This window comes from Halichondria panicea, chromosome 3 (genome assembly GCF_963675165.1).
Source record: "Halichondria panicea chromosome 3, odHalPani1.1, whole genome shotgun sequence".
NCBI lineage: Eukaryota > Metazoa > Porifera > Demospongiae > Suberitida > Halichondriidae > Halichondria > Halichondria panicea.
Window position 1 is genome coordinate 2,201,100 of NC_087379.1, and position 25,490 is coordinate 2,226,589.

The 25,490-nt window shown below is 42.4% G+C and overlaps 5 protein-coding genes and 1 long non-coding RNA gene across 7 annotated transcripts; 3 read left to right on the top strand and 3 right to left on the bottom strand.

Moving 5' to 3' along the window:
* Nucleotides 1–928: 928 nt before the first annotated feature.
* On the top strand, nt 929–6,386 carry LOC135334316 (aldehyde dehydrogenase family 3 member A2-like). Its single transcript, XM_064529456.1, has 11 exons — nt 929–995; nt 1,130–1,273; nt 1,729–1,960; nt 2,020–2,105; nt 2,295–2,458; nt 3,567–3,744; nt 3,941–3,993; nt 4,825–4,951; nt 5,154–5,346; nt 5,637–5,766; nt 6,061–6,386. Exons 1-11 carry the CDS (start codon nt 945–947, stop codon nt 6,227–6,229), a joined length of 1,527 nt encoding a protein of 508 aa, XP_064385526.1. The 5' UTR covers nt 929–944; the 3' UTR covers nt 6,230–6,386.
* LOC135334297 (double-stranded RNA-specific adenosine deaminase-like) lies at nt 6,365–9,829 on the bottom strand. The gene is made up of 3 exons (XM_064529430.1): nt 9,374–9,829; nt 8,287–9,242; nt 6,365–8,085 (listed from the first exon to the last, which is right to left on the bottom strand). The coding sequence occupies exons 1-3, from the start codon at nt 9,753–9,755 to the stop codon at nt 6,496–6,498; spliced, it is 2,928 nt and encodes a 975-aa protein (XP_064385500.1). The 5' UTR covers nt 9,756–9,829; the 3' UTR covers nt 6,365–6,495.
* A 36-nt stretch (nt 9,830–9,865) lies between these two features.
* LOC135334332 (mucin-2-like) lies at nt 9,866–11,445 on the top strand. The gene has a single exon (XM_064529482.1). It carries the CDS (start codon nt 9,889–9,891, stop codon nt 11,011–11,013), a length of 1,125 nt encoding a protein of 374 aa, XP_064385552.1. The 5' UTR covers nt 9,866–9,888; the 3' UTR covers nt 11,014–11,445.
* Nucleotides 11,446–11,658: 213 nt separating this feature from the next.
* On the bottom strand, nt 11,659–14,855 carry LOC135334364 (uncharacterized). 2 transcript variants are annotated; one of them, XR_010394254.1, is made up of 3 exons: nt 14,716–14,855; nt 13,790–13,996; nt 11,659–13,110 (listed from the first exon to the last, which is right to left on the bottom strand). It is a non-coding gene; the product is annotated as an uncharacterized LOC135334364 (long non-coding RNA). The 2 variants fall into 2 exon arrangements; XR_010394253.1 differs by lacking the exon at nt 11,659–13,110 and having other exon boundaries at nt 13,676–13,996.
* A 478-nt stretch (nt 14,856–15,333) lies between these two features.
* LOC135334333 (uncharacterized) lies at nt 15,334–16,675 on the top strand. Its single transcript, XM_064529483.1, has one exon. The coding sequence runs from the start codon at nt 15,334–15,336 to the stop codon at nt 16,399–16,401; it is 1,068 nt and encodes a 355-aa protein (XP_064385553.1). The 3' UTR covers nt 16,402–16,675.
* A 480-nt stretch (nt 16,676–17,155) lies between these two features.
* LOC135334310 (mucolipin-3-like) lies at nt 17,156–25,304 on the bottom strand. The gene is made up of 15 exons (XM_064529445.1): nt 25,119–25,304; nt 24,809–24,985; nt 24,024–24,259; nt 23,648–23,833; nt 23,155–23,323; nt 22,551–22,629; nt 22,345–22,432; nt 22,139–22,244; nt 21,885–22,003; nt 21,248–21,397; nt 20,159–20,392; nt 19,720–19,926; nt 18,326–18,470; nt 17,656–17,812; nt 17,156–17,378 (listed from the first exon to the last, which is right to left on the bottom strand). The coding sequence occupies exons 2-15, from the start codon at nt 24,966–24,968 to the stop codon at nt 17,372–17,374; spliced, it is 2,043 nt and encodes a 680-aa protein (XP_064385515.1). The 5' UTR covers nt 24,969–24,985; nt 25,119–25,304; the 3' UTR covers nt 17,156–17,371.
* Nucleotides 25,305–25,490: the final 186 nt, after the last annotated feature.

The following is a 25,490-nucleotide window of genomic DNA, read 5'->3' on the forward strand; positions in this document are numbered from 1 at the left end:
AAGAGTACCCCCAAATAATTTCTAAGGTTAAAGTACACGCACTTTAACCTCTACTTAGAGGTGTGGCTTGTATTTCTATTTAGAGCGCCCCTTAAAATTGTGAGCAATATTAATCATTGAACAGTCCCTTGGAAGTCTGGTGTAACTACGCTGGAAGCTGCTGATATTAATCTTTATGGTTATTGAACAGTCCCTTGGAAGTCTGGTGTAACTACGCTGGAAGCTGATTTATAGAGAACTGTTGACTGATATTGTTATGGCTCGTTGAGTCAAACAGAGGCAGAAGCCCTGGGCTATGTAGCACACGCTATCTTTAGAGGACATGCTGGTGGCGAGACCATACAGTTGCGAGCAGATTTTGTACACCTACCTTAGCTTCTGAAGAAGTGGGAAGGCCTTCATCAGATCCCTTATGATTAGTGTTCTAAGGGACTACCAACTTAATGTTTATTATTAATTTTTATGAGACTAGATAAAAAAATTATAATTATGGTGCTTTTATTACATGGACAAAACGTACTCAAAGTCTAAGGATGCGCTCTAAATAGAAATACACATAGAGGTTAAAGTACGTGAACTTTAACCTTAGAAATTATTTGGGGGTACTCTTTTTATTTGAGGATACTCTTTTTATTTGAGGATACTCTTTTTATTTGAGGGTGTACTCTTTTTATTTGAGGGTACTCTTTTTAGTTCAGTATGGAAAATATATTTGAGGGTACTCTTCAGGTCATTATAATATGGAAGAGTAGGTCTAAAAAGTGTACCCCTGAATGTTTATTTTCTATACCAGTTTACAAAAAGAGTACCCCTAGATACAAATACGTATATACTCTAATTTTGGCACTAATATTGCGCCGCGCCATAGCCGACCTCCTTTAAGGAGGGCGGCGGCGCTCGACTAGTACAGTATTAGATCTATATACAGTGTCTCTGTTTTAATCATGGCTGATGAACCTGTCCTGGAGGCCACAGATGTGAGCCAAATCCCTGCGGTAAGTGTGAAAGTAGTGTCACTAGTTGAGCACAGCATGCACAGCTCAGTTTACTTTTAATACTTAGTACTGAGTTTGAGTGTCACTATATAATAACTCTGTTGTATACTATCTTAACCAACCTCCCTCTACAGACTGTGGCTCGGCTGCGAGATGGGTTTCGTTCCCACGTTACCCTCGACTACGAGTACCGTATGAGACAGTTGCGTAACCTCAAGAGATTGTTGGAGGAGAACCAGGTGAAGATCCTGGAAGCACTCAAGCTCGACCTAAACAAGGTGAGCAATTGATTGATTGCAGCAAGTTGGAATCGTGATGATGGATGGCTCAATTATTTGGTGTGTGGGAAAGGTACAAATGGCTAAGTGATCCAACGTTGCTATTTTGTCTGTATGTACAGTAGCCCTCATATATTAAAAGGTTTGCTTGACGATGTAGTGTCATATGGCATATGTGTTGTCTTTCTCTTTAATATGACAAAAGAAATGCTTTTTCAATGATGCATGACGCTGTGTTCAATCCTATTGTTTTTATAGAAAGCGGATCACCTGCATAAAACAGTGTGCACACCAAAAGGCCTGATTTTGTAAATAATTTTATAATCGTAACAATTAAAGTTATTAGTCAAAGATATCTACATGTACATGTATGTATGCAATTTTAGCTATCTACCAATTCTAACTCACCCCCCCCCCCCACACACACACACACACACACACACACACACACACAGTGCAAGTCCGAGGCGTTCATGATGGAGTTCGCCCAGGTGATGGGAGATGTGGTGGACATCCTCAACAACCTGGCCGACTGGATGGCTCCCAATCACAGACCTCGAGACCTACTCAACAAGTTCAACTCCGTCTATATTCAGTCTGAGCCCTATGGAGTGATACTCAACATGGTACCCTGGAACTACCCCTTGCAGATCATGTTGTGCAGTCTTGCCGGTATTATTGCCTCAGGTGGGTGTGGCTAGTGATGGGGGAGGTGCTGCTCGTAATATTTTTATTACTGTATATAGGTAACTGTTGTGTCATCAAGCCGTCTGAATTCGCTGTGGCCTTCTCCAACTTGATGGCAGAGCTGATTCCAAAGTACCTGGATCAGGTGAATCTCTTGTTTTCAGGACGGTGTAATGATCATGGCGGGAGGTTAAACATTTGCTAAGCAACCCTTACTACAAGTGTGCCAGTACTCTTTGTTGCGCTATGGTTCATTGTAATTCGTCTAAGGTCACAAAAAAGCGAAGATTAATACTTCCTTATACAATAATTATTCTGTCTCCATCCACCCCAGGAATGCTTTGCCATGGTAACGGGAGCACTGGAGCAATCAGAGGCACTGCTCAAGGAGAGGTTTGATTTCATCATGTTCACTGGCAGTCCTGTTGTTGGGAAGATAGTGATGAGGGAGGCAGCTGCCACTCTCACTCCCATCCTCCTGGAGCTGGGCGGAAAGAGGTGCAGTGTGGGGGGGGGGAGGGCTCGTATGTAGTGTACTGATGGTGTATATTGTGATAGCAAGTCTTATTACCATTCCATTGGAGAATTACGTTACAGTATTATGGAAACCAAATTCTGCAATCTACTCTTTGGGGATTTGTATTATATTGCATTATTAGTATTAAGGAAATACCCAAATTCCAGACTGTTGTGCAGAAGTTGTATATAGCACTACATGTGCATACCGTACCCTCGCGAAAATACGCCCACCCTTTTCTGCAAGAAGTCTAGGCTTATTAGGGGACTGGGCGTTTAATCGCGAACGGCGAGTTTTCATTTGAATATACGCCCACCCGCGGCCTCAAATCGAGGTTTACACTTTGCTCTATGACAATTCTTTATGTTGTTTTCATTTTAGTATGAACATTTTATTAACAACAACAATGTTATAAACTAATGCATGAGTATGATTAAAGCATGACAAGAGAATGAACATGAAGAAGTGGACTCTGAGTCTGACTCTATTCGTTGCTTGTTGATGTTAGATGTAGCAGAAACTTCTCGAAGGATGGTAGGTCATACTCCTACAGAGCAGCTATCAGGTACTTTGTTTCAGAAAACCAAAGCAAGGTAACCTGCAAAATTTGCCTGTGTGATAACTTTCTTAGACTTTGTGTTTCCTTTCTCAGCATATAGGACTACTTGTTCCCTGCATATACATCTTCAGGGGCAAACTGATCCATACAGAGAAAGTTATAATGTCTGATCTTGGTCCAGCAAGGAGTATAGTCTTACTAGCTACTACCTAAAACTTCCTTTCTTCACTAAAATTAATAGTAAACATGTGGCATTCAGCTACTGCGCATGCTCAACTTCTTATTCTGGGTGGGCTTATAATCGAGTGAAAATACCCTCGTGCAAGAACTTTGAAGCAAAAGAGGGGATGGGCGTTTATTCAAGATGGGCTTATTTTCGCGAGGGTACGGTACATACATATCCACTAGCCTCGTCCCCACACCATTTAATATGCTCCTTTTGTGTAGAAGCCTGTGTTGGAGTATCCACTACACCCGCTTATCGAGTAGTGATGTTGTTCTCATTCAAAGTATACCTTTCCCCCTTGCAGTCCTGTGATAGTAGCCAAAGATGCCAACATGGAAGTGGCTGGTCGCAGGATTATGTGGGGCAAGTGCATGAACTCAGGGCAGACTTGTATCGCCCCCGACTACGTGCTGTGTTTGAAGGAGCAGAGAGACAAACTGGTAGAGGCTTGTAAGAAAACCGTCACAGAGTTTTATGGAGAGGTGAGTTTTCATTTTACAATGTCTGAATGTAACGGAATTTAGGCCCAAAAGATATTCTTATGAAGTCAGCAGCAAAGATATCTTACAGTACTCTGATAAGAGTATACAGTGCTTGATATAATGTGTACATGAATTCGTACACATACTCTCTGTTTACGAACTATTCTGTTTCCCTCTGCCCCCACCCCGCCCCCAGGACCCCAAAGAATCTCCCGACTATGGCAGGATCATCCAGTCCAGGCACTTCCAGTAAGTGTCATACTTACCCAACAGCATAAGTATGAGTGCACAGGGAATTATAATTTCACAGCTACTAATGTAAACACAATAATCTAATAAGGTATCTAACTATGAAGACTCGAAGCATGTACTTTTATAACTGTTGTCAGGGTTTCATCTAGGATTAAAAGTTTGGGGGGGAATGTTTACGCACGCCGCAAAATATTTGGCCACTCCCACATGTGTTGACCACACCCCCTATTACATGCTAGTGCATCACAGTAGATCTAGTTACATATTCCACATCATAGACAGTACTAATGTGATTATTATACAAACGTTTTGGGGGGAAGATGAGCATTTTTGGGCGGGGGGGTGAAAGGTTCACCCCAGCCCCCCCCCCACTAGATGAAACCCTGGTTGTTAACTTGAATTGCACTGTGACACATAAATTATGCATGTTAACCATATCATTTTGTGGCGTATCTCATAATTATATTTATGAATACCGTATATCGTATTTGTTAATTTTGCTGGTGAAAAACCTTTGCGAATGAGCCAAATCAGCAGAACATTTGACCCTTTGCGATCTAACTATTGGGTTCTGGCAAGGATTGTGTGTATTTACTAGTAATAATTTAGGTTTTGCGGATTTTATTATTGCGAATTGATTGACCATCACAAAGTTCTCAAATGTTTGATGCTCACAAAACATTCTAGTAATACGGTAGCGGGTAATTTTCGTTGGTACACATTTTTGTAACAGTAGCTTAATTACACAGACTTGTATTAAGATGTTGCTTGTCCAGTATTTTGTTCACTTTCTTTGTACGTAGTTACTTTCTTCTATCTTTTGTACAGGCGATTGGTGGGATTGCTGGAGGGGTCAAAGGGCACAGTGGCGTACGGGGGTACCAGTGACCCCCAGACTCGATACATCCAACCCACACTTGTTACTGACGTCACTCCGGAGGACAAACTCATGCAGGTGGGTGTGGCTTAATAACGATCCTACTAATTCAAGCAGGAGTACAAACATACAATGTCATATGATAATGTAGTCGCAACATTTTCAGTTCACTGTGTTATTTACACACTTTTGTCCTTTAGAAGGAACATCGTTATTGCCCCTCAATAATTTTAATTCCACTAGCGGAGGCAGTTCTTACAAAATAATAATTTATCTACAGGAGGAGATCTTTGGTCCATTGCTGCCCATACTGACTGTAGACTCTTTGGATGATGCCATTGACTTTGTCAATAAAGGAGAGAAGCCTCTGGCCATGTACGTCTTCACCGAGAGCCGGGCCACCTTTGAGAGGGTTAGCAAACTGACCAGTGCCGGAGGAGTCACTCACAATGATACACTGTTGCACGCTGGAGGTAAGGAGTGTATGTGTGGGTGTGTGTGTAATCACTGTTTACCCGTACACAGCTAGGCTGTTCTGTACTTATTACCACCATGTTACTAACTGTAAATCATGTACACTGTTACTGTATGCATCCCTCTAAATTTCGTGTGTACACATGTACTGTAGGCAGCTCTTGTGTAGAAGTGAAGAGTGTTCCATTTACAAAGCATGTTATACACAATCCCACACATCAAGCTATGTACATTTGTAACTAGTAAGACTGAGTTGGTTTATTTAATAACCTGTTTTTTTTTGCTGTAGCAACTGCCCTCCCGTTTGGTGGCGTTGGTAACAGTGGGGTGGGAGCTTATCGAGGGAAGCACTCGTTTGATGCCTTCTCCCATTCCAAGGGGGTGCTCTCAACTGGAACTGGGCTGGAGTTCTTGAACAAGTAGGGAATTGTAATATACATATGTACCATAATTATTTATAGCGTACATGCATGTACATCTAGCAGCACTTTCCTGGAAAACTGCTTAACTGTGAACTTGAATCTTCGAATTTTATAGGTTGCCTATATGCTTGTGGTATACATGTATAGCTAGCTATATAGCCATTTTGCATTGCCACTTAATATTGCTCATACTTACACTGCGCACACTAGCTACAATGCTGTGTGCATTGATCTGAAAGGCTTGTTCAATATCAACCCTCCCCCCACCCACACACACACACACACACACAGTATGCGTTACCCTCCATTCACCTCCTCCAAGTTCAACCGGATCAAATGGGCATTGTCCAAGACCGAGCGATCTAGCCGTGGTCCATGGAGGATGATCATGCTGTTCCTATCCATTGCCGTGGTTGCAGTGGTCGTACAGATGTACGGACTACCCAGCTGGCTCTATTGAATGGTCTAGCTAGCCTTACCTAGTGAGGAGAACTGGATAAGAGTTAATTAATTGTTGTACTCGCACATTTAAATTTGTTGCTGCTATTTTGTATTTTGTATTATTGATACTTGTGTTTCCCAATTTATTCGTTGATATTAATATACTCAGCTTTCAACTTCGGTGATTACATAATTATAATAATTATGTAGAAATATCAAAATGAGTACAAAAGCCAACAAAACACAAAGATGTTCATGTAATACAAACCATGCAGTACTACATGACTAACTAGTACGAGCTGTGTTAATGAGTTCCAACACTCGGCTGTCAAACTGTTCCTGTTCCAGAGGTTTCCTCATCCACATTCCGTAGCCCCGCCCCTCACAATGTTTGTAAAGCTCTTTCTTAGCCTCCTGAAACTCCACTGCCATTTCTTTACACTCTTTATACGTCTTCGCCTCAAAATTCTCTCTTTGTTGTGCCAGTTCTGCCAATTTAAGAAATTGCCCGAAAATTTGAGCTTTTGAGACTCGAGAGGTCATTGTTGTCAGGAAAGATTTCGGCACTCCAGGGGGAGGAGTTGGTCTCCCAGTTCCCCCGTCGTTTAGTTCCCCTTGTTCATCACCCAAGGCCCAGTTGAGACTAAAAGTCGACGTTTTCTCCGTGTGTCTTCTCATATCATCACCGCCTTGAACGCGGCCCAATGCTGGATGATTCACTTGGTAACTCTGTGGCAGAGAAGTGGAGAGATCGTTGAAACGACAGCACACAGCTCGAGACAAATGGCCGTGATGATGCAAGCTACCCAGTGTCAGAGAGGACATATAGACAGGGTTCATGAAGTGGCTCAGTAGTGCTCCTTGCAATCCAAGCACGTTCCATCGAGCTACTTTATCACTGCAGGACATGGTACGCAAACGTCCGCCTTGTTGGATCCCATCCCAAGTCTGAGGTCTTGTGTCGTCCGGAATCGGAATAGTTCCTTCTCCCCCCTCCATTTTCGTTCGTAAGACTCCTTGAAGTTTAGAGGTCATTGTGGGGAGGTGTGTGTCGTGGTTAGGGGGGTTGCGGTTCAAATCATCGCCACGAGAAAACTGTGCTCCATCTCCACACGGTGCTGTGCTTATGTAGAGGTGAAATTTGACGTTGTCTTGAATACATGCCAAATTTGAGTCTATTTGATTTGTGAAAATGGTATCTGGTGAGTCTTGGTAATAAGCAGAGAGCTGCTTGTAGAAATACCTCATTAGAGAACGTCTTGCTATTACTTCAGCGTGAGAATCGTTGACGACCATTCCTTCGAGACTCATCTGCTCACCCGTGATACACCTGGTACCACTGCCCACTGACACGACGGTAAGCTTCTCTGTAGCAGTGTCCTCCATTACAAAAGCTGCTATGACTTTCCGCCCAGGCTGTGGTATATCCACGCTGCCCTGTACTTGAGTGTGAAAGTGATGGCTGAGTTGAGCGATCTTGTCAGAAAATGTGCTCGGCATGTTGGCAACTTGTACTGTACCACTTGCTGACTGTGCAGGAATCTGTGTGTACACTTGGTGCAAGTTCAGGTCTTGCAGGGCTCGATCGGCAGCCATTCGTTTGGCTTCTTTCTTAGTAGTAGCTTCAGCTTCGTAACTTTTTCCACCAAAAATTGCAGCCATCACGAATTTCTTTCGATGAGGTGGACCACATTCTCTCACTTCTATAAAGTTCAAGTCTATTTTGTTGGCTTGGCAGTATTCGCTGAGTGCGCTCATTGGGTTTCTGTTCATGTCTGTTATCATCGAGGTGACAGCCGCGCTGGCAATGGGCAGGGTGGGTGTGTCCATAGCAACGAGTGGGGTGGGTGTGACCATAGTAACGGCTGTAGGAATCTATAAAGAGGGGATAATGAGTGAGCACATACGAATGCACAACCACACAATAGTTGCAGAATCAGCTACAATGTACAGCTATCAGATTTCAGGGTATTGTATGGTTGCTACGAACTGATTAGTCACAATTTGGGGATTTTTCACAACTTTCTCAGCCACAAAATATTCTCCCCACACAAAAATTCAATATTAATACTGTACCTGCTGTAAGTGAGACTCTGAGTGATCCATCCTCTCCACGTCTTGTTTCAAGATGGTAGGAGACTCCCTCCTTCTCCATTTGGTGGGGAACCCCGGTAACTTGGTCACCAGACCCCGTACAGCCAGTCCCTCCAGAACAGGCCTCATTTGCCCTCGAGTGTACGAGCTCCCAGCTAGCTTGGCAAACTCTAGATCAGTTCTCTCTGTCTCAGGGTCACTCTGTAAAATAGCAATTAATCGATCTTCAATGTTCTCCTCAGGTATGTGAGATAAATCAATGTTCAAACTGTTGCACGATGAGTCTTCTTCCATGTATAAATCGTCCTCAAAGTTGCTGTGGACACTATCTCTCTCCTCTACATCATCTATATCGGCCGTGGTAGCTGCAAGGCCCGAGGGTGTTATTCTCCAGCTGGGAGGCATTTTCTGCGTTTGCTCAATCAAATCGTCCTGCATGAGTTGGTTCAATACCGGCTCAATATCTCCTCTTCGCACTTTGACAACCTTTGAGAGCTCCAATGTGGTACATGCAGAGTTAGCTTTGCTGAGATAGTCTAATGTGCCAGTAGCAATCTGCTGTTGATTAGGTGCCTGGGGCTCTATTTGACTGCTGACTGTGTGTTCTCGATTTACAACCAGTTGCGCTCGATGTGAGACGTCTTGTTGGAGGGAGGCATTTGCAGTTTGCACAGCAGTTGATCTAGGTACCTCAATACTAGGTGATGCAGCTGCAGGGGTTGAATCTGTGAGACACCATTTTGGAGCTCCATTGCGTTCGTCGGAAGACAGCAAACCTTTGCTTTTCAAGTCGTAGAGTGTCGGGTTAACGTGCCTTCGGGAAGGAAAACCCAGAGCATGGGCCAGCTCCAGGGCAGTCCGTGGCTGGCTGTGTCTGGATAACTCTGTTAGCAGTTTTGCTTTTAGGTCAGGCTTATCAGGAGAAGTTTGCTTGTTACCTACGGAGATGAAGAGAGAGAGTAAATTAGAAGGAATTACACACTTCAAAAAATTATAATTATACACATACCGTGATTGACATACGTGTAAAATCAATTTTTGGAATCAGTCCTCAATGGGGATGATGTACCTGTATTTGTGAATGCAGACGAGTGCACTGCCCCAAACGGAACTGATGACACAGGTGCTGGAAAGTTGAAGCTCTTCTGGTGCTGAAACGAATAGCCTGCAGAGGTGGGTGGTGTAGGAGATCGACCACGCCCCCTTCCACGCCCAATCCTTGTAGCACCCCCTCGGAGTCTGTTCATTGCTCCTCTCATGTTCTGAGCCAGTTCCCACAATGGAGGGGATTCTTGGACTCGGATCAAAACGCCTTTTCTTTGAAGCTCGTAAATTGTCCGGTTGAGTTCTTTCCTTGGCTTTCCCACAGCTTTGGCTATCTCCAGGGTAGTGCAGGAGCGGCCAGCTCTCTTTAGATAGTCAACCACAGCAGAGGAAAGGTCACCAGCCATTGTAGGAAGATTTAGCCATTAATTAAGTAAAATAACGTTAAGAAAATGTGCTTTAGGGGGTTTCCCATCTGTTTCTTGGGAAATTCCCAGGTAGTCTACTTTCCGTATAAGGATAAAGCTACGCTGTTTATTGATGAGTCAACAAAATCAACCCAGACTAGACAGCACAGCGCAGCAGAGATCAACGATCAACCAGCCCCAGGCCCAGGCATCTGAGGCATCCACCAATCGAATCATAATGGCAAGCTTTCAACCAACGGCAACACTTCAGGAAAGCATTTTGGGATTCTTACAGGGCTGCAAGGACCCCCAACCATCTCTAGCCATTGCTAAGAAAGTTGGAAAAATAACTGCAAAAGAAGTAAACCCAACTCTTTATCGACTCGAAAAGGAAGGAAAAATCGTTAAAACAATGCCCTCAGGATCTAAACCATTTTGGAAAATTGCAGGCACTGTTATTCCATCAGATGATCTACCTACTACGAGGTCGAGGGCCAGGGACGATCAGCAAAGTGCCAACAGTTACACCGTTCCCCCACAAGGTAGCCAAGCTGGAATAGGTGATGAAAAACTTTATAGACGAACCGATTTTGAGGACGGAGTTACGTTTCATGCCGTCAATCGACCTACCAACAATACACCAACCTTTGTACCTGTACCTGTCAATGAATCAGTGGGCGGACCTCAACCAGTTACACCTCATTCGATCCAAGAAAGCAGCATTGCCAATCCATCCACTGCTACTCCTCAGCAAGCCAGCGAAGGTCGTCCATCAAGACCCGTTCAGATAGAAGTGGACGACAGATTCCAGCAAGCTACCGACCCAGTCACACCCCCAAACCCTATAAATTTTGCGGGAAGGGGCAAAGAGATGCAAAAAGACGAGAAATCGAAGGCTAAGAACATTGAAAACCAAGTGTCAATAAACACAATGAATAACAGTGAAACTGAAACCATTGAAAGTCCCCCGTCGTCCAGATCCCCCAGTGCTGTCACCCTGGACTCTAACTCTGGTGGAAGCATTGAACCAGTGAGCCTGTCCAGTTTAACTATTGAGCCGAGGAGTAGCAATATGCCCCTTAGTGAAGCCACCTCCTCCTCTAATATTCCCCCCAGTGAAGCTACCCCCTCCTCTGATATGCCCCCCAGTGAAGCTACCCCCTCCTCTGCAGGAGGGCCTCGTGGCTCAAAGGCAAAGATGGCTATCAGGTTTCCTGGCAAGCCAAAGGATGAGGATCCCCCCCATACCTCCCAATAAACAGGTACCGTACGCGAACTTCTTAATTACTTTGTATTGTGATTTATTATTAATTTTATCACCTCCATTATTTTATTCAACATTGATCAATAATTTACTGATTCACTTCGTATCCTAGCGTGATGTCTACTGATTATGAGCATGTATACATGTAATTCTTTTTCTCGAGGAAGCATGGGTTATGGCTCGTATTTTTGATTTTTGTTGTGGTTATTCTATAATTAGTATAATTGTACGAAGCACTGTTCTTTGTAGAAAGGTATTTAGTACAGTACGTGCACATGTCCCTTAATTAGAATCACATGTACAATGTCATGCATATGGTTATTATTTTATCGTTTCACTGCGTATGTATCACCAATCTTATATTGATTTATTATTTATTATTATTGATTGTTCTCGTGATCTGTCTGAATGAATCTGTGAACTACAGTAGACTACACTATACAATGGGTTGAGTTTAATAATCAGAATGACTTTTTCAGTCAACTCTATGTAAAACAACTACAACTATAATAATTATGAAACGTACATGATGTAACGTTGATATTAGTCAACACGTACACACAATGAGTTATGAGAGACAAGTTCTAGAAGTGTCTAACAGCAAGGTGGCCTCCGCACACCCGACATTAGGTACTGCAGGGAGAAGAAAGGTATATACATTGAGACAAAGTATAATCATAATCATCGTGTAACCGTTGTGCACTGGGTATATTCTAATTGAACAAAAAGAAATGCAGTTGTTATAATTATATAATAGTAGCCTTGTCACGATTTTTCTAAAATTGCCCAGTGACCGTGACTACAGTAGACTCTCGTTAATCCGGTCACCCTTGGGACCATGCAGCTTGGCCGGAATAGCGAGGTGGCTGCAGCTCAGGAAATAGCCGCGGCTTAAAAACGACCTTACCTCGAATCTTAATGACTACTTTTGCGGTTCTTGTCTCGAGGATAATGTAGGATAATGATCATTTTGTTTTCTATTTAAGTGTTATTCAATTTTATTTGCTAAACCACACCCAAAACGTCATATCCGGCCTTAATGCACGTATAAAATTACATTGAAAACCTTGTTTGGGACAGCCAGCACTGGCCGGTAAACGGAATAGCGAGTGGCCGTACTTCAGGGTGAGTTTTGTGCAGTAAACATAATTATAGCTAGCATTCCGTGCCAAGCCAAATGGCCGGTATATCGAGGTGGCCGTATTTCAGGGAGCCGGAATAGCGAGAGTCTACTGTATACTGTTGCAGTACATGAACATCATACTGTAGCAACTCAGAGGAGCTAGGTACGACATCCGCGTGTCTTAAACACCCACATTATATGAACTTTGACCTAAGAAATGTGTGTCTAAAACATTTCTTTTGACACGCGGATGTCGATTTTAGTCAGGTGATTTAGTCTAATTATGATAATCAAACATGGCTATTCAACAGTAATTTAGGCCTAAGTATGGGGTGCCGTGTTTGTGTTAAAATCCAAAAATTAATGCTGTATAAAAAGGAGCCGATGTTATGAAAGAGTCGATGTTATAAATAAGTTGATGTTTACCGTAACATTAGAGTATATAGGCCTATTCTGTGTTTTGTAGTAAGTCGACCTTTACTAATACGATTTAATTTCAGTAAACTGGAAAGTGTTAGGGAGCCGGAGCCGATCGAGGGGTGCTGCAAAGCAGGCTGGAGAAAACCAATGAGTGAATTAAGGTCAATTGGTTCTACCCCTCCTTAGCCCCACACTCTCCAGTTTATTGTTAAATTGAGTAAAGGTCGACTTACTACAAAACACAGAATGGTAATGATCATGGTAAACATTGACTCTTTCATAACATCGGTTCCATTTCATAACATTGACTCTTAATTTTTATAACATTGACTCTGACTGCTAATATTGACTGCTGTTTATATAAAAGATCGACTGTTTTAAAGTAATAAGGTAGACTGTGTGCCATGAAAATTTAATAATTTTGACACAAACGCACCCCTCATAACATTGGGTCCTTTTTACCTTCATAACATCGACTCTGTTATAACGTCAACTCCATTTCATAAAATCGACTGTTTTTGGATTTTGACACAAACGGTACCTGATACCTAAGAGGTGGTTAATTTTTATATATAGAGTGGTGGTCAACACCAGCTACGAATCATAACCATAAAGTGAAAACAAAAACCTGTATCTATGAATGCAACATTGTAGGTCGGAGTAAAGTAGTAGGCTAACCAATACATGTACTACACTGCCACTGACTGACACTCCCTATAGACAAGCAGACTGAGTATAACAGCAAGAGGCAACTGACTGACACTCCCTATAGACAAGCAGACTGAGTATAACAGCAAGAGGCAACTGACTGACACTCCCTATAGACAAGCAGACTGAGTATAACAGCAAGAGGCAACTGACTGACACTCCCTATAGACAAGCAGACTGAGTATAACAGCAAGAGGCAATATACATACATTAACTTCACTAAAACTTGACAAATCATTTGCAGTAGATATTGGATACAACAAGTGTACCTCGATTAGGCTAGTATTTGGTCACATGCAATAATGACTTTACTGTTGAATTATGCATGTGACCAAGCCTAATCGAGGCACTTGTGTCGTACCTCTTCTGAAATGGTGAGTACGTAAACATTTTTGGGTAAGTAAGTTAACAACTATTCTCTACACACACACACACACACACACACACACACACACACACATGCACGCACATGCACACACACACACGCACATGCACACACCCACACACACTTGAACTCACGTGAAATGTCTCATAAGTGTCTAATATGAGAGAGATGAAGACGGACAGTACAACATAGATGAATAGAGAGATGAATGTGTAGAGGTAGATTTTGGAGAACACCCAGGCAGCCATGGAGGCTTGAGACATCTCGTTGTACGTGGCAAACATGTCGTCTCCATTGAGCAGAGAAAACAGACACTCCGACGTGGTTGAAGGATCTTTGAACTGGAGGGAAAGGTACACGTGTCATATTGAGGGGAGAAAATACTAAACAATTATTCTAATCAGAAAATCGACAGCTACCAGTACCAGAGGAGGTCGGACATCACTTGAACTTTCACTAATTATAATGACATTCCAGGCCAAATTGCTTTTCGTTTTTGCTGACTCAGCAGTAGAACATGACTGGATCTAGGCGGATCTAGCTAGTATGGGTATTATGTGCTGATAGGGTTAGGTCCAGTAACCATCATAGACACCAAACACAACTAGCTCTCAACAGATTCAACGACAAAAACCGTGCAGAAATATTGTCTCATGAATCAGTCGCCCTCTATAACATAGACTCCTGATTAGGACTGCCCAATTTTTAGAGGGCGGCTAAAATAGAGACTAGCAGAAGTACAGTAGACGCTACTGCTAAGTCAGCAAAAACGAAAAGCAATTTGGCCTGAAATGTCATTAAAAGGTCATAATTAGTGAAAGTTCAAGTGATGTCCGACCTCCTCTGTACCAGTACAGTATAATGTAGCTTGTTAGTACACATCTAATGATAATTATTGTATAACAAACGATAAATTATTACAAATAATTATTTGCACAACCCCCAAACACATTACAAGCGTTTCAAAGGGTTATGAACATATTCTTCATTTCGGGAAAATCACCAAGGATTATCTAGCAGGCCCCTCATGCTTTTTTCAGAATAACGTACTCAAACTCACTGATCAAATGGAACTAACTGATGGCACAGGTACGTGCTGGAAAGTTAAAGCTATTCTGCATGGTGCTGAAACGAATAGCCTGCGGAGGTGGGTGGTGTAGGGGATCGACCACGCCCCCTTCCACATCCAATCCTTGTAGCACCCCCTCGGAGTCTGTTCATTGCTCCTCTCGATCTCATGTTCTGAGCCAGTTCCCACAATGGAGGGGATTCTTGTACTCGGAGCAAAACGCGTTTTCTTTGAAGCTCGTATTTGTCTTTCCTTGGCTTTCGAATTCCCACAATCTCCAGGGTAGTGCAGGAGTGGTCCAGCTAGCTCTCTTTAGCTAGATGGTCAATCACAGCGGAGGAAAAGGTCACTGCACTTGCCAAGTTGCCATCACAATAATAAATGTGTTTTAGGGGGTTTCCCTTCTTGGGGGAACTCCCAGGTACTTTCAAGAGTCGATGAGCTAGAGAATGAGTACGTACTCTAGGATCTAGGACCTGAGTACTTATACTGTAAGTAGCCTTAGTAGGTATGCCCATCCTGTATCTATGGTTTATGCCTACCTTGCTTTCTAAATTCACAGGCTTGAGAACAAACCTCCCAAAAATCACTGTGACTGAATATTGAGAAATGGCAACGACAAATCTGGAAATGAGTGAACGCATCAAAGAGTTAGATGTATCGAAGACGGACTTCGATAGAGTTGTATTCCCCATTGGTATAGTTATCCAAAAATCGAATGATCACACATGGAGCATAATTCCAAATCTTGATTCAGATCTGGAAGTGAGTGATCACATCAAGGAGATAGATATATCGAAGACGGACTTCGATAGAGTTGTATTCCCCAATGGTCTAGTTCTTCAAAAATCCAATGATCAAACATGGAATATAATAATTTCGAATCTCGACTCCAAATCTCATTCCAATCTCAACGGTGATTTAATCAAATCCCCAAAGTATGTGCAACTTGGTTTGCCTACCCTTGATCCAGCTGGTCCCATCGTTCCTTCCCCAGCAATTGAAGACAGAATTTGGGGTGTTTTACAGCGCTCCAAGGATCCCCTATCAGCTCTGACCATCGCTAGGCAAGTTGGAGAAACAACTGCAAGCAATGTAAACCCGACCCTGTATCGACTCGAATGCGAACGCATAATCTGTAAAACAACCACTGGAATTTATATCGCACCACTTTGGAAAATCGCAGATGATCCACCTCCTATGAGGGACGACCAGCAAAGTGCCAATGCCAACCCCCCACAGTACAGTCAAGCTGGAATAGGTGGCGATGTATATACACAAGTACTGTATATAAAAACCGAATCCGAGGGCGAAATAAAGTTTCGTGAAGTCTACCGACCAACCGACAATACACCAACTGTTACACCCATCGATGAAACGGTAGGCCGACCTCGTTCAATCCAAGAAAGCAGCATTGCTAGTCCATCCACTGCTACTCCTCAGGAAGTAAGACCGATTCAAGCCAGTGAAGGTCGTCCATCAAGACCCGTTCAGATAGAAGTGGACGACAGAATCCAGCAATCTACTGATGAACCAGTCACACCCCCAAACCCTATCAATTTTGCAGAAAGGGGCAAAGAGATCGGGAAAAACGAAAAATCGAAGACTAAGAACTTTATGCAATCCTTTAAGAGTCCTTTCAAGAAGTCGGCTTCTCCTAACTTGTTGACAAGTTAGATGTCACATGTTATTATTTGTTTTGTCATTGCTGTGTTTTTGTACTTAATTCCCTATACATCAGAATTATTTTTATGGCAGCTATAGTAATTAAACCTCCGAGGACAATTAGGGCGAAGGATGGTTTACGTATACTTTATTATGACCTCCAGTATAAAAATTCAGTTTTTTGTACAGTAATTACTTGTATGTATATTTTTTGTGGCTATTCCCATTCTATCTACGTGTATTTAGATCATATTTGCCATAAATACTGCAATTTGATTGACTAAAAGGAAGTGTTCTATCCAACTTAGAAAATCATGTACTTAATTATGTACTTCATGATCACTTAGAAAATCATGTAGAGATAAGAACATTCAAATCTGATTGGCTAAATACTCATGGTTGCTTATGATCTAAAATGCTTAGACACTGTTTAGGAAGTTTCCACATGATTTAGAAGTCCTCAGGGCTAATAGAACCCTCACTGCGTTCGGGATACTACAACTAGCCCTTTGGGCTTCTAAATCATGTGGAAACTTCCTAAACAGTGTCTAACTATTATATATACATGTACTGGTAATTTTCGTGGAGCAAAATATTTGTGGTTGATACTGGCCGTACAAATAATTAATTTTACCACAAATGAATCAAAATGACCTTGCCTATAATTTCCTAACAGCTGCAGGTTAATACACTTTTGTAGTTTCTAAATCGTGTATAAGCACTGTTTTTGTTGAGAGGTATTATTTTGTATCACACAGCATCATAATTACAAAATCAACGACTCTTCTGGTCAACTTTATGTCACACAAAATATAAATAAAACAAAATTTCAAGCAACTATAATTATAGTAACATGAAACAACGAAACAACGTACACGATGTAATGTTGGTACCAGTCGACACGCGCACACACAATGAGTTCTCAATATGAGAGACAAGTTCTAGAAGTTCTAACAGCAAGGTTACCTCCACACACCTGCCATTAGGTACTGCAGGGAGAAGAAAGGTGCATTGAGACAAAGTAAACCATAACACAATAAACTAGACGGGGAATATTAAATTGAAACTGAAAATGGAAAGATACAATGTTCATCAACAATGCTTGAACTGACACAACAATGAGTGACACTACTTTACACACAACTTGGTTAATAGCAGAATAAGGCATATCAGAACATTTTGTGTGAGGGAAGCAGAGCGGGTGCCATAAAATGTAACGTACATTATACGCATCATTAGTTTAATGTGCTAGTGATCAAGCCTCACATTTGAATGCTAGAGTCCACTTTAGAGCCTGGGAATGCTTGTTGGTGACCAGCTGCATCAGGGAGGAGGGGGGAGGGCTGTGTGGTGTGGATACCCGGTTCACCGTTCACTAATGGCTGGTGCTCCGAATTAGCCTCCATGAGCTCTGCAGTAAGACCTGCAGGAAAGAAAGTAGAAAGGTTCATGTTGAAACATGCACACAGTTGCTATAGTAGCCTCGCCACCAAGCCGATTTTTCTTTAAGAAAATTGGCCTGAGAATGAGGCTATGAATATACCTGTAGTAACCCTGTACACGATAATAATTCTAGAGGGCTGTGCAAACTTTACCTAGTAATTTAGACAAAAGTAATCAAACTCCATGCGCACTAACACAGTGATGATGTGCCCAGAATGTTCTCGAAGTGGTGGCTATTCAACACAATTTGTAGTAATTAGGCCTAAGAGGCTGCATGGTTATTACAATGTAGTTGCGTGGCCTAAGAGGCTGCATGGTTATTACAATGTAGTTGCGTGGCCTAAGAGGCTGCATGGTTATTACAATGTAGTTGCGTGGCCTAAGAGGCTGCACGGTTATTACAATGTAGTTGTGTACAGAGTGGTGGTCAACACCAACTAGTGTGAGTACATCCCGGCTAAGATGCACATTAACACCAGGTCCCTCTACTCACCTCTCATGTAGTCGTAGTCTTCAGCGTCGTCCTCCATAATGGAGTGGTGGTGAGCGTGATGGTCACCAGACTTGAACTTGCCCCTCATGAGCTGGTCAGTGGCAAAGTCCTTCAGTAGACCACGCTGTCTGTTTCTCCAGTGGTCCTGCAGTGTGTGTGTGTGTGTTGGAGGGGTTGAAACAAAAAAAGTATGTGTGTGTGTGTGTGTGAGGGGATTCACAACAATATAAAGGAATGGCATAATTACATACGTGTAGATGCTTGTAGTGAAAGCTTAGGCATGTACAGTACAATGAATGCATACACATACACACTCAAAACACTAATTGCTACATGCGTCAGAAGTGGTTATAATAAGAGGCTAAGCACTGAATATGTACATTATATGCGTACACTGACAAACTGACATGTTCAATGGATCCACTAACAACCAGCCCAACAGTAAGAGGCTGAAAACTGGGGATCTTAGTAGGTACGAAATCGCTTACTGTTGATGCAAATTTTTTAAGATTGCTATTACTCCCCCCACAGGCACACTTTGTGAGAAATTAGCATTCACACACACACACAGGGAGGGAGGGTTTTCCCCTTGCTCTGTGATTCTGGCTCTACTCTTATTAAGCGACTGTCTAACAACACACTCTCATCACGGGAACTGTTTCTCGTTGACATGGTGAGCCGTCTCTTATATACTCTAGCTATAAATGCAAATGCAAATGGCTGCTGTCAACACTTGAGTAGGTACCGTGCAGACAAGCAGCTGTCAACACTTGAGTTGGTACCGTGCAGACAAGCAGACTGAGTAACAGCTATCCTATATAACGGCAGAGAGGATTAAATTTTGTCATACAATGCTGCAAAGTGATCAGTCATTGACTTTATATGCTCAGTCAGTACATGTATCTCAAAAAGTTTGCTCATCCAAGTGTTTCAGTCGCTTATAATTATTGTTGTTCACCTTCTAGATCTGTACTAGATGACAGGTTGTTATATACCGTATATCTTCTAATTTATTGGACACTCTTTTGGGCAATTTTCGTTGTTCTAATACAACGGACACTCCAGTGCTTTAATATTACAATATCCGGACAATACTTTGAAAAGTTGAGTTACATTCACAGACGGCAAGTAAGACTTAGAGTGCTGCAGTTAGATAGCTTTGAGTAGCTAGTTTTAGCGACTGCACACTGTTCTATTAAACTTAGCTAGCTCGCATGCAGCTGCATGCTTATTCTAATTATTCCGGACACTTTGCATGCGCATGCTCTATAAAAATCTGTTCCAATTATACCCGGACAATTTCCAAAATAATTATTTTTTGCTGTCCGATAAATTAGAAGATATACGGTAATCCTCACTGCCCACACCCACACACCACACACACACGGACTCACGTGAAGTGTCTCATAAGTGTCTGATATGAGAGAGATGAAGACGGACAGTACAACATAGATGAATAGAGAGATGAATGTGTAGAGGTAGATTTTGGAGAACACCCAGGCAGCCATGGAGGCTTGAGACATCTCGTTGTACGTGGCAAACATGTCGTCTCCATTGAGTAGGGAAAACAGACACTCCGAAGTGGTTGAAGGATCTTTGAACTGGAGGGAAAGGTACACGTGTCGTATTGAGGGGAGAAAATACTAAAGATGCATGTAAGCAAAACTCTAATCAGAAAATCGACAGCTTGCCACAATACATTATTAGGGCAACTCTCAAAATTGTAAATGAAAAATGTGTAACCCTAATTAGAGTATGAGCATTCAATTGACTATCAAAAGAGGCATATTTAGGAAAAATCAATAAAATATACAAGTGAGTGTACTTAACTACCTTAGGATGGTAGGGTCCGAGTACGAGCCAGCCGAGCAGTAAGAATGAGATGTAGAGGATACCAGCACACACTCCAAACCGTACCACACTAGGCATTGCCAGTCGGAGAGTGATGAGCAGCATGTTGTACTTGTCGAAATAGCTGAGGAATCTCAACAGTCCACACCACTGGCCAAACGCAGCCAATCCTATCATGATGCTCGTAATATCCACTAGGACTATGGAGTCGGGGTTCTGTGTATATGGAGGGGGGGGGGGGTAATAACTTGTGTATACACACACCGTATTACTAGAATGTTTTGCGAGCATCAAACATATGCAAACTTTGATCACTTTGCAATAATAAAATCGTAAAACCTAAAGTAGTACTGGTAATGACACACGATCCTTGCCAGAACGGAATAATTACATCGCAAAGGGTCAAATTTTCTGCTGATTTGGCTCATTCGCAAACGTTTTTCACCTGCAAAATATTCTAGAAATACAATACAGCCACAAAAGCATTCAATTCTATAAAGGAAAATCCAACACACACCCCAGGTGCTTAATGCCTCGAGCCTCGAGCCTCGGTCAAGAATGTTATGGCAGAGCTAAATGAAAAACAGATGGCTGATGATGGCTATAGTAGATGATCTTCGAGGACAGAAGCATAGATCTAACTTGTAGAATTCACAATGGCTGCTGCTTTTGGCAGTAGCTTTTTTCTGACTCTTTTGGCTAACAAATAGCTAACCTTTGAGTGCAAGGCTACAAATGATGCTACAAACGATTCTGAGGAGACTGCAACAGCCTTCACTGTAGCCAAAACTTGAGAAAGAAGCTTTAGTTTGCAAATACATGTCGAAAAGAACTTGGCTAGACGCCTATAATTATGTATAGAAGCTGCTAGTTTTTGTCGCATTGCAACCGTTGATACACGCACGCAATCAGCTTACTGTATTCCACATGCAGCTACAATGTACATGTATGCCTCAAGGCATAAAAAGCAGCCCTTATCCATAATTATGTGATGTGTCCACATACAAATACACTGTGAACTATATACAAAAAGTGCTGTGTTTGAGTGTGAGTGAGTGCATGTACACTCACAGTATAAGCAATGGTGAGTTTCATGATGGAGCCCACAACGACCAATCCATTGCTCACAATGATGCCCACAAACCACATATTGAAGAGAGGAAAAAAGTGCTTCAACTTCAATTTCCAGTCAAACTTGACAATAAAGAAACGTCGAACTTTCTACAGAAAAGTAAACAAATGCAGTTAATAAAAGCTACGGTCCTAACCTAACTACAAACTCAGAAAATACAGCAGGGTGTCATACAGGATTTTGAAGTAGGGAGGAAATAAGGCATGCCTTTGACGAAATTTTACTAAAAAAAAGGTCAACTGTTATTTAAATACCCCGTTATGTAACATTGCCAGCTCTATGGAGACACTCAGTCATACAACTAGTATCATTTTAGGAGGGGGATATCCCCCCTTTCCCCCTGTATGACACCCTGTACAGGTACAGTCAATAATTATAAGCTACAACAAAGCTAATTGTTGTCCATATTGTCCATGTAGACAACATAATTCATGTATCATTGTATGAAAGGGTTCAACTAATTGCTTCACTACTCTCATCAGAAGTTCCTTCTCTGACACCTGTTCCCCGGAAGAACCGGTGAGCCTACCATTGTACACATCAAACGTACATACATGATGAAGCGTGCTTACGTACGTTGGTGAGTACAAAAGAGCTTGCGATGGAGCGACCACAGAGGATGATGGACAAGATGGAGACTACAATGACCAGACTGTCTACTATAGTCGTCTCTTTATTACCGAGAACGCCTGAGTCTGTGTGTGTGTGTGTGTGTGTGTGTGGGGGGGGGGGGTTATTATTTATGTAGCAGTACATGCACACTGTAGCATACAGCAAGATAAAACAGACATCGGTAATAATAATTATTTGACACTTATTAATCCGCTTACCGACATCTACGGGGTTCATATCAGAATCGTTACAAGCACTCATTTTAGTTTCCACCGCCATGTTCACAGGCAAGTTGCCATCTTCAAGGTTGTTCTCAATGGTGAGCTGGGGGTGTGTGTGTGTGTGGGAGGGAGAGGGAGGGTAATGCTCTGCAAATTTGCTACTGGCATATTTGCAAATGGCTTTTACACTTTTACTGACTTACCGCTATGTTGAATTGAAAGCACTTGGGTACCTTGGCTCCAGTGAGGTACACAGAGCTGACAGTGAAGTTGAGGTTGAAATCTAAAATCCTGCATAAGAAAAACAAACAGTGCTGTGTAAGCATGATCAAAATGTCCATTTACACATGTACATTGTAACACTACTACACGTACAACACTGTCAGTGATATTGCTATTGTGCACTTACTTTGTCAGGTTTTTCTGTAACCTCTGCCAGTCCAGAGCACTGTTGATGGGGTCAGTCTTGTTCGTTATAAGGTGCGTCTCTATGAGAACACACAACATGCAATCAGTACAGAGTACACGCAGCCAGTGCACATACAAAGAGGACACGCAGCCAGTGCACATACAAAGAGTACACGCAGCCAGTACACATACAAAGAGTACACGCAGCCAGTACACATACAAAGAGCACACGCAGCCAGTACACATACAAAGAGCACACGCAGCCAGTACACATACAAAGAGTACACGCAGCCAGTACACATACAAAGAGTACACGCAGCCAGTACACATACAAAGAGCACACGCAGCCAGTACGCATACAAAGAGTACATGCATGTACAGTCAGTACACAGCAATGTGTACATGTACTGTATAAACTACCATACAAGGACTGTTGTTAGTAGTATACACCTGTTGTTGGGAAAGTCTATCTGCTGTTGCAATCAGTACACACAAATACAGACAGGGCACGAAAGTCGTTCTAAAGCTCACCATACTGGCTAAAAAGTGTAATGCTATCTAGTACATTGTGTATTGATAGTACAACTGAGAAGGACAATGCTCACCTGTAGTGATCTTGGAGGAAACATCGTAGGTCCTAGTGGTGGGGTCGATATTACCATACTCGTGCATACGAATCTTGAGGTGGAGGTGTGGAATGATGGATTCATTGCCCTCTGATATGCTCCATTCGTATCCATAGGGACCAGCCGCTATTTTCTCCAGATAAAAGTACTGCAAGGGCATTATTACAATGACTACAGTACACACAAAACAGCCACAAATTAGCCAAAACCTCTTCAACAGCTGCTATCATACAATGTAGACTGTAGATCAAAGTAAGATGCTACATGGTAACTGTGAGGCTTAGTACTACAAGTAACAGGTGCACTATAACAATAGTGTGTACACAAGATTGTGACTTGTGGTACAGTAATGGTGGCTGCTAGATTATCTGTGGCCTACGTAAGACCACACATACCACACGTCACCACTCACATGACGCACTACATGCACACGCACACTGCATACACACACTGCACGCACACGCACACGCACCTGGTTGGCTGTGAAGTTGAGCTGTTGAAAGAGGGCATCGTTGGTGTATATCACACTGATGGGGTCGGGTACTGGGTTGGAGAACAATGGGGGTGCCGGGTGGACCACAAACAGTTGGGTGAACGTCCGTTTATTCCCTTCAAGGAAGTCATTCAGGGCAAACTTGGAGTGAGCAAAGAGTGCCACCTGTATGTGTGTGTGTGTGGTGTGTGTTGTGTGTGTGTATGCGTGTGTGTGGGTGTGATTTTGTGTAGGGGGGATTATTTATTGAACAAAGTCGAGTGCATGTACATCGATGCTTAATTGTTGTCATAATTATGCTTTCGATACCTTCAATGCAAAATCCTTATTAGGAACAATAACAGTAAGACAATACCTGCCATGTGACGAGGATAATACTAGCCACTTGCATAATCAGTTTCCATGGAAATCGTCTTTTGTCTCGAAACTTCCATTTCTCAAACGGATTCAGAAAATAGAATTTCAGCTTTGTTTTAATGTCTTTTATGTCAAGGTCTTCTAGAGACGGGGAAGGCGGCTCATCCTCGCCCTTAGAACCAACACAGCAGTTGAGACATGCCCCCAGGGTAAAGTTGAACATATTCTCCGATACTGTGTGTGTGTGTGTGTGTGTGTGTGTGTGTGTGTGTGTGTGTGTGTGTGTGTGTGTAGAGATATAAACATGAGGATATAGAAAGCAAATTGTGGTTACCAAGACCTGAGACGATTCCATGATCTTATAACATAATTATAGCGGGAAATGTTCATGAGTTGCAAAATTTCATGTTTTTCGAGGGCAGAGCAGCGATACGAAAATTAAAACTGGGAGAAACTCACACGCTGGTATTTCACATGAAAAGCTCTTAGTGGGTGTGGCTTCCTGTCATTGAAACGTGAATAATACAACTGTGAAAATTTCTTCTGAGGGCTCAGTAGCCAAATAGCATACTTCACTATGTTAATAAAAGACCCGTCTATAAATACTATTACATGTAGATTCAAAGTTGGGTTCAATACTCCCACTATACTAAGTCCAACACTTAATAATAATTATTATCGTTCCCGGCCTGACTTTTCTCTAGTGCATATGAGCCATACCTAACGACACTATCCAACACTTGCACTACCCCCCCCCCACCACACACACACACACACACGTACTTGCTTGACAGCATTCACCACAGGAGAACTCTGCGCTCTGCTCCTCACTCTTGATTGTGTCCATGGAGAGGACGGAGGCCTCAAGGGCATCAAGATCATCGACACGACGGGTGGCACCATAATGTCTAGAAGCTGCTCGTAATCTGCTTACTCGTGCCATATTGATTAATGGACTACCTGTGAGGAGATCAGAGAAGGGTAATTTGCAAGACATAAGGCTTGGTAGCTAGCTCTGTATTAAAATATACCTAAATTAAGCTGTTTATTTTTAGCTAACAAGGTAGACCTCACAAGACTCGACTAGACTCACAATGCTCTTCTTCAATAGTAACTGCCAGTTTTTAGTGTTCTCAAAGATTCAGCAAGGACTGCAAACAAGCGCTGGCTTAAGTATGCGTACACACTCACACTGCACTGAGCTAGCTAGCTAGCATGCATAGTATAGCTCTGCTTTTAATTTTACCTTGGGGTCGTTATCACAGCTAGTAAGAGACCACATGACAGCGGGAAACCCCTAGTGCCACACCCACAGAAAGCGTTTTTTGCCTCGGACCTAGCCGCCCTGGAAACTTTTCAATTATGCTTTGGTGCGCATGCGCAAGTAAGGTATATATAGCCTGTGCAAGTCTAAATGCTAGCTATTGAATTGGTCTGCAAGAGTGAGAAGAGAGCTGCTGATGCA